Source organism: Phaseolus vulgaris, chromosome 7 (assembly GCF_000499845.2).
Source record: "Phaseolus vulgaris cultivar G19833 chromosome 7, P. vulgaris v2.0, whole genome shotgun sequence".
In the NCBI taxonomy this organism is placed as follows: domain Eukaryota; kingdom Viridiplantae; phylum Streptophyta; class Magnoliopsida; order Fabales; family Fabaceae; genus Phaseolus; species Phaseolus vulgaris.
This window is the reverse complement of record NC_023753.2, coordinates 2,744,491-2,761,377: the sequence shown is the minus strand read 5'-3', so window position 1 is coordinate 2,761,377 and position 16,887 is coordinate 2,744,491. Positions and strand designations below refer to the sequence as shown.

At 34.7% G+C, this 16,887-nt stretch overlaps 2 protein-coding genes across 2 annotated transcripts; one reads left to right on the top strand and one right to left on the bottom strand.

The window, feature by feature from the left end:
* The first annotated feature begins 975 nt into the window (after positions 1-975).
* Positions 976-12,799, top strand: LOC137828137 (DExH-box ATP-dependent RNA helicase DExH5, mitochondrial). The gene is made up of 19 exons (XM_068634588.1): positions 976-1,457; positions 1,560-1,738; positions 1,838-1,925; positions 2,090-2,335; positions 3,969-4,064; positions 5,101-5,289; positions 5,424-5,583; positions 5,663-5,793; positions 6,017-6,184; positions 6,267-6,539; positions 6,733-6,927; positions 8,426-8,629; positions 8,773-8,842; positions 8,933-9,081; positions 10,461-10,766; positions 11,144-11,203; positions 11,337-11,489; positions 11,619-11,729; positions 11,873-12,799. Exons 1-19 carry the CDS (start codon positions 1,122-1,124, stop codon positions 12,335-12,337), a joined length of 3,579 nt encoding a protein of 1,192 aa, XP_068490689.1. The 5' UTR covers positions 976-1,121; the 3' UTR covers positions 12,338-12,799.
* Positions 12,800-13,463: 664 nt separating this feature from the next.
* On the bottom strand, positions 13,464-16,389 carry LOC137828567 (fructose-bisphosphate aldolase 3, chloroplastic). Its single transcript, XM_068635187.1, has 6 exons — positions 16,041-16,389; positions 15,114-15,383; positions 14,911-15,020; positions 14,744-14,834; positions 14,210-14,479; positions 13,464-14,112 (listed from the first exon to the last, which is right to left on the bottom strand). The coding sequence occupies exons 1-6, from the start codon at positions 16,167-16,169 to the stop codon at positions 13,834-13,836; spliced, it is 1,149 nt and encodes a 382-aa protein (XP_068491288.1). The 5' UTR covers positions 16,170-16,389; the 3' UTR covers positions 13,464-13,833.
* Positions 16,390-16,887: the final 498 nt, after the last annotated feature.

Genomic DNA, 16,887 nt, shown 5'->3' with positions numbered 1-16,887 from the left:
AAAATAATTTATATATAGGTCCATTTAGTATTTTTAATTTCTTTAAGGAGATTGTGATTAATCTTGTTGTTCAATAAAAAACAAGGATTCCTAGTAAAGTTTCAACAAAATGGAATCCTTCTATATACCTCACTTTTCCTTGGAGATCATGTATCTCTTTAATGAGGAAGTTTTTTTTTCTATTTTTTTTATAAAAAAAATTATGTATTAAACTTGACATCTCATTTAGTCTGACAACTCTAGTAATAATATCTGTCATCACATAAAAAAAGTATTATTAAAAAAAATTACAAAAACATAAAAGAACTAAACTAAAATATATATGTTAACAAAAACGATACATAGATAGATTATACCAATTAAATGATTATCTGTGAATAAATTCTAAATTAGTTAACTTATCATGACACACATTTTTTTTACGAAAAATATAAGTAATCATAAACCTGATTTTTTCACTGTAATTAAGATAAATAAGCATATAAGAAACATTAATCACAGTAGAAAACACAACATAAATAAATGCAAAATCACATTCAAGTGTCAGATATTAGTAAACCCAATTTTTTGAGTTTTTTTTTTCTATAATATGTATAACTCCATAAAACTTAACATATAATCTAAAATTCAAGAAATATAGAAACTACACCATCTTTGACCTTAGTGAGAAACATCTTTAATCTCGTTAACCATTTTTTTTTGCAGGATTTTGAGTTCAGGTGATGTTACTTGTTGTTCTTATGAGAAGTTTAATACTAATACACCAAAAAAGATATTTTAATTTTTGCAATAAATAATTGTTATGTTTAAAATAATATATAATATATGCATGTTGAACATGTTGGTTCACGAAGCCGATAGTTAAGGAGTCAACGCATATATTACAGTACCGAATTTTGGTTTGGACGAGTTAAAACGAGTCAACTCACCTCTAAATTAAATTAAAAGTTATGATCCCAGCATGCACGCGCCGTTGGGAGCGTGGACGATAGATCTCACCACCATAATCTGCTTTTCAGTGAGTCATTGCACACATAACGGAACACAAGTAAGGCTGAAGAAAACGAGTGGAGTGGAGAACAACCAAAGAAAGAAGCAGTGACCCTAAGGAAATAACGTGCATGCTCTCGCTTACGCAACCTTCGTGCATTCCCAAAACCCTAAAACCCTCCGTTCCCCTTCCGTTTCCGGCCATGAAGGACCGCCGAACGCCGTCCTCCTATGGCTCCGTTTACATTCCGCCGCACCACCGTTTGCGCTCCGTCGCCAATTTCAACAACTCACCCTCTCCGGTTCGCGCCAAACCCCACGAAAACCCTACACACACCATTACTACTCTGCAACCGCCGTCGACGGAGCCAGTTCCCGATAAGGCACGTTCGCGCTTCGTTTCTGCTTATGACGACACCGTTTCGGAGGAAGGCTCCGATCGTGAATTCGAACCTCCCTCACTAGCGGTGAGTTATTTTGTTTTTTTAACGTCTTGCATTTTCTCTTGTTGTTCGAAGTGTAAGTCTACATGTTGTGAATGTGGTATCTGTGTTCTTTTGGTTTGCTAGCGTGCTTCCAAATTTGCTTATCCGAATGCTTCGCTTAATGACAACACTGACGAGTGGAAGCGGAAATTTACCATGCTCTTAAATGACAAGAGTAAGCAAGAGTTAATCTCGAGGGAGAAAAGGGATAGGCGTGATTTTGAGCGAATAGCAGTTGTTGCAAGCAGAATGGGGTTGTATAGGTGATTCTTCTATTATTTTTTCACTACCTCGGTGCTATTGTTTTAAGTGAGGAGTAGGTCTATATTGTGGGGATTTTCAATTGCATTAGTTTTTGGCAGCCATATGTATGCTAAGGTTGTTGTCTTCAGTAAGGTCCCACTTCCAAATTACAGATATGATTTGGACGATCGGAAGCCTCAGAGGGAGGTATGTATTCAATCATTTGCTCTTTACTTTTCCCTTTGGCCTTTGCTGAGTTCAAATGTCTTTCTTTTTATTTGTTTGTCTATAGACTGTATTTGAATCCTGTTATCAATGGAAAATTTACTTGTCAATAGATACACCTTAGTGAAGCTTTCAGTAATTGACAGGTGAGCTTGTCTATCACCACATTTACCCGTGTAAAGGCACATTTTGAGGAATATCTTAGCCAAAAAGCCAGGATGAATAAAAGCTGTTTGGATTTGTCATCTGCAAGATCAAGTAGTAATGGCAGTATTGGTATGGATGAGGGGCTTTTTGAGCAACCTGAGCCACTAGCATCAAGTAAGGCTGTTATGGAGAAAATTGTTTGGCAGAGGAGCTTACAAATGCGTGATCAGCAGCAAGCTTGGCAGGTTACCTTCTCTCAAATAGAAAATAGTGGCATGTTTTCATGTTCTGTCATAAAATTTATGTGCATTTTATAGTTTATTCCTTTATCTGCATTTGGCTGTTTATTCTGAATTGAATGAATATTGAACCCACAAACTGTTTACAGAGATCTGTGTTTACAGTTCTGTTACAAGTCAGTTGTAATAGTCTAACCAAAACAGTTGCTCTAACTGGCACTAACAATGAAGAGCCTAATCATAGATAAAGACAAACCGTAACTAACAAACTATGACTAACTAATTGATTACAAAGTGAGTTACACCCACCCCCACAAACTCGATGAGGTTAAGAAACTGTAGGGAGCGTCTGGCCTGAAGTAAAGAAATCCTAGTAGAAGAGAATGGTTAGTAAGAAGACCTGCCCACTGATCTGGCTGGGAACATGTTGAACCGCTAAGTGCTTGTCAACAGCTTTCTCTCTAACAAAGAAAACATCAAGTTCCATATGCTTTGTTCTTGCATGAAGGACTTGATTATGAGCTAAATTGATAGCACTGAGATTCAAGCAAGGACATAGATTTTGTTGCCATTTATTTTTTGTCTAAAGGAGTCTATGAATAAGTTCATTGCAATTTTATAGTGTATATAATTAATCCAAAAGCATGGAATTGTGATGAGTGGAAAATGATATCATATGCTTGTCATGGCATGCTGGTAGTCTTTTAAAAAAGATAGAATAGTCATGAACTAAGTGAGTTACTATTTCTCTTAAAATACCTAGTAGGTAGAAAATACAATGATAATGCTATGATGATGTTTAAAACCTGTCAGGAAAGGGAGGTTAGGGAGATGGTAGGAGTAGGGGAAACCTGACACTTACAGAATAGAATATTCATAAAAAACACAAGGGTCTGTTTGGGAGAAAAAACTGCTAAAATTAAATTATTTTGATAATTGATGATTGTTATAATTGATCATGACCAATTTGGTTTAGGTAAGTTTTCTAATGTTGTTTTAAGACAATTAATTTTGTTTGGATTATACAAAAAAAACAGCTTTTTCCTAAGAAAAAAATTATGTATGAAGCTGAAAGGGGAAAAAACCCTTCAGAAAATAATTATAAATTATAATTCTTTAGATTAATAGAAACAGTTTTTTTTTTAAATCTCAAAAACAGCTGAAATCTCTCCTAATAATCTTTCCCAATCATGCCCTAAGTATATGTTTGGAATTTCATCCACACAGGATTAAACACCCGTCCACCTCGCAGCAACATACTGTAGCTTCAGCTTCAGTTTGGCTTAACATGACCCCATATCTATGCAACATAGGTTTCTCATTAGTCACAGTTTTGGGATGATATCTTCCCTCCATTGACAATGACCATAGATCAATCTGATGCTTATTGTTAGTTGATATTCATACTAACTTCTTTTATAATGAGTTGAAAAGAAAAAAAGTGGTTCTTCTTGTGGTCATTACAGTCTGTCCACATTACCTGTTATGTTACAGATACTTGTTATTAGTTATGTGTGTTGATTGTTTTCCCTGAATCTCTTTTCAATATTTTGAAATATATATCCAATGAGTTTTAGAAACCGTCGAGACAAAACAAAGTTGGCTTGAATGGTCTTCACATCTTACCTTCTCATTTCAGGAATCTGCTGAAGGAACTAGAATGCTAGAATTTCGCAGAAGTCTCCCAGCTTATAAAAAGAAAGAAGAAATATTATCAGTCACATCAAGGAATCAGGTGTGTTGAATAGTTGTATTATTACCAATGTTGTTATTGGTTAAATTTTTTGACTTATTAATTGTATTAAAGGTTGTGTTGTATTGTACATCATTTTAAATTTAGTTTTATACCATTTGTATGTTGATGTTGGATTTGTCTCAAAATAATGTTGCAAGTCAATTCCTGTTAGCCAGTTTGACTGGCTGATGCACCGAGGATTGTGAGTTGGTTCAGAAAATTAATCCAGTGATGCCATGTAAACTGAAATTTTTATTGTGCAATTCAGAACCCGCCGTAAATACATTGTTGAATTTTTTATTGTAAAGATTTTAAAACCTGAATATCAGGTGAAAGTAGGTTATGGTGGCGGTTTGGTTGAATTTCAATGCAAACAGCAGCAGTGATCATCCCTTAAAAGATGGGTTGTCAGGTGGGGTTGTCACTTGACATTTGTATGAAAATATTTTATGATAAAAAAATTAATGTATAGGCTGTGTTATTTTATACAGAAGTTAGACAATTGATATTTGACTATTTCCAAGTTAATATTTATCAGACAACTATATATTAGACTGTTTGTATCATATGGTTGGTTAGTTTAGCAGAGTTATCTATGAATGAGAATGCCATGTCCAAATCAATAATCAGAAAAGGCTCGGTATTTGACCTGCTCTGGTTTATAGATGTATCATGTATGAGTTGGGACTTGGGTTGGGTGTGATAAGATATACTTCCTCAGCAATCTGTATGGTCCTCAAGAATCTTGAAGTGATACACAAATTTTCAGCTTTTATATGCCCGTCGCCAGTGTCACCAGAAACACTCTTTTGGCATAACCACTGATGTAATTGTGACTGTAAAGCTTTTATAATAATCAATACAAAATGTAGTATGCATCTTGGTTAAGTTCTGTTCCCCTTTACTTTTATTCAAATATGCAGGTTGGTTTGTTGGTAAATATATGATTTAAACGCAGATTGTAGTCGTAATTTTAATCTTCTAAAATTTTATTTCTATAACTTGGTTGCCTGTTATTAAATGACATATTTTTTAGGTAGTTATCATTTCAGGCGAAACAGGTTGTGGCAAGACAACACAAATTCCACAATTTATTTTAGAATCTGAGATAGAATCAGTTCGTGGAGCTGCTTGTAATATCATATGCACACAGCCAAGACGCATTTCAGCCATGTCAGTTTCTGAAAGAGTGGCCTGTGAGAGGGGAGAGAAATTGGGCGAATCTGTAAGTTTATCTGCCAAATACAATTATTTTTAATATACTATCCCAATCTATTACTTTTCTGTTTTCTTACAGTTGCAGTGTTTCTCCCCATTAATCGGTTGCTCTCACACTTGCTCTTTCTCTCTCCTTGAAAGGTTGGATATAAAGTTCGACTTGAGGGTATGAAAGGGAGAGATACCCATCTTCTCTTTTGCACCACAGGCATTTTATTAAGAAGATTACTAGCTGATAGAAAGTTAAAAGGCGTAACTCATGTTATTGTGGATGAAATTCATGAGCGTGGGATGAATGAAGGTATAGTTTTGAGCTTTGTTGAATCTTTTTCTTTTAGAACGATTCTAAATATTCATATACTTTCATTTCTTTGTGACAGATTTTCTGCTTATTATTCTTAAAGAACTCCTTCCCCGTCGACCAGAACTGAAACTAATTTTGATGAGTGCTAGCCTAGATGCAGAGCTCTTTTCTTCGTACTTTAATGGGGCTCCAACTATGTTTATTCCGGTGCGTTGCTGAAACAGAGTGTTATTCCTTGTTTGTGATGGGAGATAGTTGTATCTCTGGCAATTTCTATGATAAATGGATCATGAACCTGAGTACATAGATATAAAATGAAATAATTTCAGTCTCAATTTCTAATTTTTTCAGTAAATAATAATAATTTCAGGCCTAGAACTAGAGACTTCCCCTTTTCTTATTGTTTGGATGGATATGCTTATTAATACAGGGCTTCACATACCCCGTTAAAACTCATTTTCTGGAGAACATTCTTGAAATGACGGGGTACAGATTAACTCCTTATAATCAAATTGATGATTATGGTCAAGAAAAGATGTGGAAAATGAACAGACAGGTCCCAAGAAAGAGGAAAAGTCAAATTGCTTCTGCTGTAGAGGTATTTTATAAATTCAAAACTGTAGTTGCTTACCTGTTTAGTATTTCTTAATTTTTGTTCATTTCTGAAAATGTATGACCAGGATGCAATTAAAGCTGCTGATTTCAAAGATTACAGCTCACATACACAGGAGTCTTTGTCATGTTGGAATCCTGACTGTATTGGTTTTAGTCTCATAGAATATATTTTGTGCAATATATGTGAGAATGAAAGACCTGGTGCTGTTTTGGTTTTCATGACTGGATGGGATGATATAAACTCTCTGAAAGAGAAGCTCCTGACACATACTGTCTTGGGAGATCCAAACCGTGTTTTGTTGCTTACATGTCATGGCTCAATGGCTAGCTCAGAGCAGGTAATGTTCTGTGCGTTGATGACTAATTTGTAGTTGATTTCATACAATCTGTATGCATAATGATTTGTTGTCTGAAAACAGTTTTAACAATATGTTTGTGCATAGTTTTTTATCAAATAAGGTTGTATATGCTTTATCTCCCTAGCACTTATGATTAATATTTAGATATACATAACGGATAGGTAATATGCAGAGATTAATATTTGAAGAACCTGAAGCTGGAGTAAGAAAAATAGTGCTTACAACAAATATTGCTGAAACCAGTATTACAATAAATGATGTTGTTTATGTTCTTGACTGCGGAAAAGCGAAAGAAACATCATATGATGCTCTGAATAACACACCTTGTCTGCTTCCTACATGGATTTCTAAGGTTTCTTCTCAACAAGTAAGTTTATACTTTTGTTGATTGTGTGTGTAATGTATCACTCCAATAATATGTTTGTTATTACTAGACATCACTTTTTATTATGTCACCTTTGTCCTTAATGTATACATATTGGTTTTTTTCAAAGCTTTCTGCATAGTTTATCATGTTTAGTTGGCCGAATGTTATGGACACTGGGCTATTGAAACTATAAATGTTGCTAGTTAGCAGTAATCTGGATAGGAATGTGAATTATTCTATGATAACAACTCTGCATTTTTTTCCTGTAGACTAAGGCTTAGCTCTTGAACTTGTGTTCATCATCGAGAGAAGAGTGTGTGTTCTTCGTAGTTTTTAATAAACATGATTTTGGGAAGAAATATATACACTGGACATATTTTACGAAGCTTGAAAGATCTTGTATTTACTCACTGGTCATCGCTTGCACCAAGAGTTTTAGTGACAAATTGGAAGTTGAAATACAGGAAGAACGGTATGTGGGTAGTCATGAAAAGATATAAATCTAAGGTGGACTAATGGAATTCTGCGATTCCTGACCAAAGCCCTACAGTGCTTCTGGTCTGATGTCTTAATTTTAATTCCTTGGGGCTTTTGTAGATGAGTTTTAATTAATCTAAGTAACTAGCATCCTTACCACCCATTGCATATGGCATAAATTGTCACGAAAAGGTCATGTCTGTTGACTTTTTAAATGAGTTAGAAGAACAATGTCTTGCTGCCCCTACAAATAAGCACCAGAGATAACTCTAATAATATAAAATGATAAATCATCACATAATATAATTTCTTACTGAAACCCAACTCTATCCGTACCTTGAAATTACCTTATATATAATTAAAATACCTAATAGTTCATAACTCATGTGAAAATAACATCAAAGTAATCAAAATCTGAAATATAATTATAATTTATCCTTCATTGTGCTGCATCAGTGGCATAAAGAAACTATAGTATCATTTACATGTAAAAGAGGCTACGGACAATTTTGAATAATGTTTTTGGTGGGGGTGGGGGGCATGATTTTATTGGCATGTATAAAATAGAAATAAAGTTATTCAATTGAAAATTAACATTTTATTCTCTTGGATTTGGTACCATAATCCTTGGGGCATTATTTAATTACCAACTTATGGTAATTTCACCACAGTCTATCTGAAGGATATCAAGGATAATGTCTGATGAGACAATGCAAGATATTTCCTATAAACTTTAGGCAAGAGTGCATTTGTCATTTAAGCGAATGAATGCATTTGCTGCTGACAATTATAATGGCCTTGTCTGGAAATTGCTGTTGTGTTGTAAGGCCTAGTCATGTGCCATTTTCTAAAGATTAAAGATGAAAATCAATTAGACCCCAGGATTATAATCGGAAAATGCAGTATACAGCAAAGTATTTACATATTTTTACTACCGGTGAATTACGACCTTAATTATTAATCATGAATGAAAATATTGGACCTTAAATGCTGAATTTTCCACTGAATCATATTTTTCTAGAGAAGAGGAAGAGCAGGTCGGGTACAACCAGGAGAGTGTTACCATCTCTATCCTAGATGTGTGTATGATGCATTTGCGGAATATCAATTACCAGAAATTTTGAGAACACCGTTGCAATCCCTCTGTTTACAAATTAAAAGTTTAAGACTTGGAAGTATATCCGAGTTCTTGTCCAGGGCTTTGCAATCTCCTGAGATACTTGCGGTAATTATACATTTGGTTTATTCTTCAGAATTCTAGTACTTTTCTTTTATTTAATAAATTCATTTATTCTTTTTTCTTGTGTTGGTTACTTATATATAAATTTGTACCAGTCATTTTTTCAATCGTTTTATTCATTTTCATAGGTACAAAATGCAATTGAATATTTAAAAATAATTGGAGCTTTGGATGAGGATGAGAATCTCACTATTCTAGGTTGGTTAATCACTTACTAGTACTAGAAAAATTAGCTTATTTTGTCCCTTTGAAATAATGAAGATTTATACTTGGTTCTTCAATTGACAGGGCGCTATTTGACAATGCTTCCCATGGAACCCAAACTTGGCAAGATGCTAATATTAGGTGCTATTTTCAATTGCCTGGATCCCATATTAACTGTTGTTGCTGGGCTTAGCGTGAGAGATCCTTTTCTTACACCATTGGATAAAAAAGATGTGAGTTGTTTCTGTTTTAGATCATTGATTAATAATTGAAAAGCTAATTTGTTTTTATTATAGATTACTTAATGTTTAATTGTATTACTCTTTTGTGCACTTGTGTTCCCTCTTAGCATGAACATTGTATTTTCCTTTTTCAAAAGATTTTGATTATTACAAATAGAGATTATGGGAATGTGATTGGTCTGGCTGTTATCAATAAAATAATTCTTTATTTTCTTACATAGTCCAAGTTGGTATCAAAGTTATTTAGAGTCAATCCTAGTCCAGTTTGTTGGGCCTATTATGCCACCTTCTATCGAGTCTCCCTCTATTCTCATGCTCGATGTTCTCAATGTGAGGGGATGTGTTGGAGATTTTACATTAACTAGAAATATGACAAAGTTATAATATTGGGTGCAAATCTAACTTTATAAACCAACTTGTAGGGTTGAGTTAAGCTTAAAGTACACTTTCTTAATATGGTATTAGTGTCAAGTTCGTCTTGTGATTGACTGGCTCGGACGAGTACAATATATTGAATGGTCTTTGTATCGAAAGTCTTCCTAGTAGGGGTTTTCCATTATGGTAACGGTATGAGTAAGTGCCACTAATAAGATATGCATGGTTAAAAATAATTTCGCTCGTAGAGAGTGTACCAACGTGTAAAAGACTTACTTGAGGGAGAGATTGTTAGAAATTCAAGTGTAAGTTTGAGTCCCACACTCAGTAGAAAAGAAAATGTTGAGTAATATATAAGAAAAAAGATACCTATAAACCCATTTCCTCAAGGTTTTGCGTTAAAGGTGATGTTGTGGTCTTTTATATTGGTTTGCTCATGGCCCATTGGTGTGATATATGCCCCCTCAAAAGACCAAACAGCTTCCATTCTTACTCTCCTTTTCTTCAGCGGGGTTTTTCTATCTGGTAGTCCCTGGCAACATACTATTATCGGGTTAAATTTTTGTGGGCCCATTAAATTATGTGGTGTCCCACTTCCTACTGAGTGGTACCAACATGAAATTCATCCGATAATAGTGTTGAAAGAAGTGTGTTCCTAGTATTTCTCCAAAAAAGAATTGCAGCTTACCTTCTGTATACTGCTTGAAAGAGACTTTTATCTGTGCACTATTTAAAAAAATAATAAAAAACTTCTAAATTGTTTTGTTGCCAAAGTTATATCATGTGATATTTTTTGACTTTTTTTTCTGAATGTAAGAGCTAGTTAGGATAGTACTATTTCAGTTAATTAGACTTATTTGAAGTTGGTAATGGATATGGTCACTTTCATGACAATCAGTATAAGTAATGTGGCCCATTTATTTTCCAACTTGTTGTGTGATGTCTTGTCTTAAAATGAATTTCATTATTTGAATGCTCAAAGTTCTTCATTGTAGCTTGCAGAGGCTGCAAAATCTCAATTCTGTGGTGCATATAGTGACCACCTTGCACTTGTAAGGGCACATGAAGGTTGGAAAGATGCTGAAGTGGACCTGGGTGGATATGAATACTGCTGGAAAAATTTTCTTTCCTTGCAATCCATGAAAGCTATTGATGCTCTTCGGAGAGAGTTCATATGCCTGCTCAAGGATACCGGATTAGTTGATAGCAATGCAGCCAGCTGCAATGCATGGAGCTCTGATGTAAATCTTATCCGAGCAGTTATTTGCTATGGTCTATATCCTGGAATTGGTTCTGTTGTGGTATGTCCTATTTTTAAGACACATAATATATTAATGACTTCATCAGCCTATATTTTTTTTGTGTTAATAGTTTATTCTAGTACTACAACAGAATAGTTTGTTTATAAAAAAATATTTTCTTGTACTTGTAGTTCTAAATTTTCTTTCTGAATTATAGATGAAGAGAAATAATCAAGTATAATTTAAATTAGTTCGTGTTCTGTTCAGTTAATTATAATACATGATGACAATTTCTTTTATTCGACTCAGTTATATTTTAAAATTTGAACTTTTGCTCATCAGAATCTCAAATTGGTGGAATAGATGCCCTCCTGAACGTTTGTATATTTGTATGTTGTGTTTTGAAAATGTAAATAAATATGTAATTTCATTTGCAGAATAATGAGAAATCATTCTCTTTGAAAACAATGGAGGATGGTCAAGTGCTCCTATATTCGGTTAGTCCATTCAGACCTTTATAATTTGCTGCTAGCTGTGAAGCATTTTAAATAATTCTATTAAGGTTTTATGTTGCCTTTCCTTTTTTTTTGGGCTTTCGGTTTTAATTGAATATTCATTTCATTTGCCTAGAACTCAGTGAATGCTCGGGAGACTAAAATTCCATATCCATGGCTTGTTTTTAACGAGAAGATAAAAGTGAATTCCGTTTTTCTCCGTGACTCAACAGCTGTGTCTGATTCAGTGGTGCTTCTGTTTGGTGGAAGCTTATTGAAGGGAGATGCTGTAAGTGTGATGTGGTTTTTTATTGTTTCTTGTGTTTATTATATATTATATGCAATGTTCGCAGTTTCAAATTGCAGTCTTAGTTTTAGTTGTCTTGTGTTTTACTTGAATCCAACCCTTTTCTATCAGGATAATCACTTAAAAATGTTGGGAGGATATCTTGAGTTTTTTGTGGATCCCAGTGTTGTTGATTTGTACCAGAGTATAAGGAGAGAACTTGATGCCTTCATTCAGAGCAAAGTAGGTGCAAATTAATTTCATTCTCCTACCTTCTCGATGAAAATAGAACTAGCATTATGTTTCTGTTTTAGTGCTTTTCCTGTCGCAAGTCTGAATTGATAACATGGCGGTTAAACTTTTAATTTGAACTTTGTATTTGACAGCTACTTTTTCCAAGAATGGGCATACAGTGGTATCATGATCTCCTATCTGCAGTACGGCTGCTGATATCGAATGACCTATGTGAAGGTAGATTTGTATTTGGTCGCCAGGTCCTTAAACCACCAAAGAAATCTATTACGATGGCCTCAAATCCAACCTTGGTTTCAAGGACTGAGAGTGGACCTGGGGGAGATAATTCTAAAAGTCAGCTCCAAACATTGCTTACCAGATCAGGATATGCAGCACCCGTCTACAGGACTAAACAATTGAAGAACAATCAGTTTCAGGCTACAGTTGAATTCAATGGAATTCAGACAATGGGTCAACCTTGTAACAATAAAAAGAGTGCAGAAAAAGATGCTGCAGCTGAGGCATTGCAGTGGCTGATGGGTGGAAAGCAAACAGGCAGGGAGTATATCAAACACTTGTCAATGTTAATTAAGAAAAGTAAGAAGGATCACAATTAAGCGGTCATACTAATATGCTCAATTCCAAGGTAAAAGGGAGCATGGTGGTTTGATGGGCCATTGTTACTATAAAGTCCTGGATCAATGAGTCAATTTGTTCATGAAAGCAACCAAGCCCAAATCCACCGTCAACCAGATTGAATTTGAAGTTGAAAGATACTCGTTCTTTGATTGAAGCAAGATAAAAGATCATCCGTGAGCATGAGGCAAGTAACTGTCAATCAAGGCTTGATGATACTTTTCCAGTTTTATGCTTTTACATCAGTGAGAAAATAGACGGTTAGTGGCAGGGTCATACAATAGGAGGGATTAGTACATAGCATTCATTAAATGGATTGAGGTTGGGGTTGTTCACATTCTGCGGGAAATGATGCCACACTCGAATCCCAGTATATTCACCCATTAATTTTGTACAGTAATTATCAATTTTGACATTATTAAAATCCTAAATATGTCGAACCACATTGCATCCCAAGTAACAGGTTTTGGACAAATTATAGGTCAAATAAATGGGAAACTGAAACGATTGTTCAGGATCAATAAGTTTTGGGTGGTGAAAATATAAGTTGGAATTTATCACATTCTTAGTTGCTTTGAGAGGACTGAGCCCTGCAAGAAATGAACCAGACTTTGAATGTGCTTTGGAATGTGTTTTGCCGGTAAACCAAACGCCAAGTGCTGTGTTTGACCCAATGAAAATACATGCAAGGAAAATAGAAAGATTTTTTTCCCTTTAATTAAAATTTCTCTGCTGAAATGAAAAGAAAACGTGCTTTTCTTCTTTCCTTTCATTAATTTGTTCAATACCCCAAGAATTTTTGGTTTATCGTATATTTCTCGATAATAATGTTGTGTATCCGAGAAAAAAGAATGGAAAAAAGTTTGCTTCAACAAACTTCTCCCGAATCAATTCTAGATATAAAAAAAAAGACTTACCATAAAATCATATTTAGTACTTTATCTTAATCTTCGACCAAGTTATGATTAAAACTTTATTTGGACAATAAAAGAAATTTTAAAATTAACCAGAAGTATACATGCATAACTCTGACCCACTGATTTCATAGGCGAGTGCAGCAGCAGGGTTTATTAATTGCATATCGCGCTCATCAGGAATAAAAGCAACTATGAGAAAAAGAAGTGGCTTATTGTTATCATTTTTTAAATGCTTACAAAATATGGCACACACAAATGCGGATTAAACATGCCAATGTTATGTCTCAATCACATATTGGGCTGCCAAGAACAAAATCTGTTAGGCAAATATGTAATAAACTTGTTTTCTTCTGTTTTTTTGTCCTATTTGGGTTTTTCCTAATACCCAACCTCCATTTCACCAGGAAACCTTTCTTTCTAGCTTCAATTTATTCAAACTCATTTGCAAGAAATTGAAAAAAAAAACTAAAACACATCTAAGTCCCCTTCACGTTCACTGCCAAGATGAATGAGAAATAGCTAAAACAAAACAACTGAAGGCCAAAAAGACACCTAAACTTTTAGTAGGTATAGCCCTTGACAAACATTCCCTTCTTTGCTTCTTCGCTCTCACCCTCCGCGGAATATCTTCCAAGTTGAGCCAAGGAGTTTGCTTTAGCGCGCACCAAAAGAGACTTTTGAGCAGCTTCCACATTCTCAGGCTGTCCTTTCCACGTCTTCAGCACTGTATTCTGAAGAGCTCGGGCATATGAGAAAGAAACATGCCATGGGTTGGGGCTTTGGTTCATTGCGTTCAGATTTAGTGTGGCTTCCGCTTCAGATTGTCCACCAGACAAAAACTGAGAAAACAAACAACATTTTTACTGTTTACTTTAGTAGTTCTAAATTTCAAATTCTTTATTAAGTGCAATAATACAAAAGAACCGGTTGCTGTACCATGATTCCAGGAACTGAAGGAGGAACTCTTCTTCTAAGCATGGTTAGAGTATATTTAGCAATGGTTTCTGGAGAAGCCTTTTCCTTGTGGTCAGCCCCCGGTGTAACCATGCTAGGTTTGAGCAAAATTCCCTCAAAAAGGACATTGTTTTCAGCCAAATAGAAGAAGACTTCTGACCAGACTTTCTCGGCCACTTCCAATGTCCACTCAATTGGGTGGTCTCCGTCGAGAAGAATTTCAGGCTCTACGATTGGCACAAGACCATTGTCCTGCAATGAAGAACAAGTGGAGCCAGGGGATGAGTCCATTGTGAGGGAAAAGCATTTCTTGAGATAAACAGTAAGAAATAGTTTTATGTGCACCAACATCAAGTAACAAAAGTTCAAATAATAACAAAAATTACAGGTTATCATAACAAAAACTAAACCCACATGGGTACGGTGATCAAGACCAAAGGATAAATGACAAATATATGTACATTACTCTATTATCAGCTAATTTCAGCAAACAGAGATTTATGGGAGCAAGAATACCTGAGAGATAGCAGCATAACGTGCAAGTCCCCATGCTGCTTCCTTAACAGCTAATGCAGAAGGACCACATGGAATGCTAACAACTGTCCTCCTGTAGATCAAAACAATTTTAAACTCACCTTCAATGCATTCAATTAAGAAAATTTCACAAAGAAAAAGTGACTTACCACTTGGCAAATCGAGCACCTTGCTTGTAGTATTCAGCAGATCTAGAAGCCAATCCATCCAACCCTTGGCACCATGATTCATTGTTTGACCCCGGCAGAGGGACCAGACCCTAAAAATAGCAAATCTAAAAATGTAACCACCGAGCCAACTTCTAAATCTAAACAGTAAGACATGACACCATTGACAAACTCAAACAACAAACCTTATCAACTTTGATGCCAGGAACAATGTTCTCATCACGGAGGCAATCCACAAATTTCTTTCCATCAGTGGTTGACTGGTAAAGGGTTTCTTCGAAAAGAATGGCACCAGAAATATACTCACCAAGGCCAGGTGTGGTGAGAAGAAGTTGCCTGTAGGCCTGGCGATTCACCTCAGTATTGTCCAATCCAATGGATGCTAAACGCTTCCCACATGTTGCATTTGATTCATCAATTGCAAGAATTCCACGCCCAGGAGATGCAATAGATTTCTATACAACCAACAAACAAGAAAGCCAGTCAACAACCCAGAAAGAAACCAATAACTAATCAAAAGAAATCAATAACTAATCAAAAGAAATCTACATCTAGCTATGCATCCCTGGGAACGAATCATCTTCAACAAATATAAAATTGAGACGATCCTGCTTCACGATCTCATCATTAATTCTTTTAAGCTTACACTTTATATAATAAATATAGTATATTGATTACGTTCACTGAAGGGTTAAGATCCCGAAGTGATAGTGTGATAATATCACCGGAGATAATCTATTCTGACCTATGCGAATGGATCAAGTTCAGAAGAAAAAATAAAACTTGTGAATGATAAAGAGTCAAGAAAATCGTCGTTTTAAATACCAACTAGAATCCAAATCGACACAGAAAAACAGCAACCGAAAGCATCTTCCAAAAACTAAAGTAATACTAAAAAGTCAAACCCAGGGAGAGATTTCATTCCACAGTAAATCATGAATCAAACTAATCAAAATCAACAAACAAACGACCAAAAGAAGCAAAATATGCATGCACAAAGGGTGTACGAAAGAACAGCAAAGTTAAAACCTTTACAGCTTAAAAACGTTGGAAATGAAGCGAATTGATGAAGGGCAAGAAAGAAGAAGATAAAATAAAGTATTGGTACTAACAGCGGTTTGGACGAGTTCTTGTTGGTAAGAAGAGGCGCGGATCGGGAGAGAGACTCGGCGAGGAGAGAAGGTGGTGGGGGCGATCCACTGTGGAGAGAAAGTATTGAGCTTTACAGAAGCCATGGCCATGGAAGTTGAGAGTGAAGAGATTGATCGATGCAGAGTGAAGGTTGCGTTGTGTTGTGTTTGTGATTTGAAGGTTTTATAGTGAAAAGAGAAAATGTGAAAAAGAAAGATGAAGCGTTTGGTTTGGTTTTCTCGGTCACTCCGCGGTAGGTGATGTGAGACACTTCTCAAGCGGCAATATCAACAACCCACTTTCCCTTTTTCTTTTCAACTTTATATTTTCAAACACAAAAGTCCTTTTCTAATGTTACTTATGTCATGTTTTTTGGCAGACGGAAATTATAGATAAAAATAAAAAACGAAGTAATAATAATTCAGATTTATTCTTCGTAATAAAAAAATTTGTAAATGTTTAGGGTTCAAAAAATATATATTTATTTATTTATATATAAATGGTTAAAAATATATATTTTATAATTATTATATAAAATAAATATTATATTTAATATTATTAATTCATTCATATTTATATTATAATAAAATAAATATAATTAATTATATAATATAATATAAATAATAATTATATTTTCACGGTCATTGAATTATTCACAAACTTTAAAAAAATCTTTTCTCAAATTTATACTAATATATCTGACTTTAAACAAGTTCACTTTCTTATCATTTCTTTTAGATACTCCAAATCTATTCTTTTAAAAAAAAATGTTTTTTTTATATTCATACTTCACCTTACACCTTAATAAATATTAATATTTTAATTATT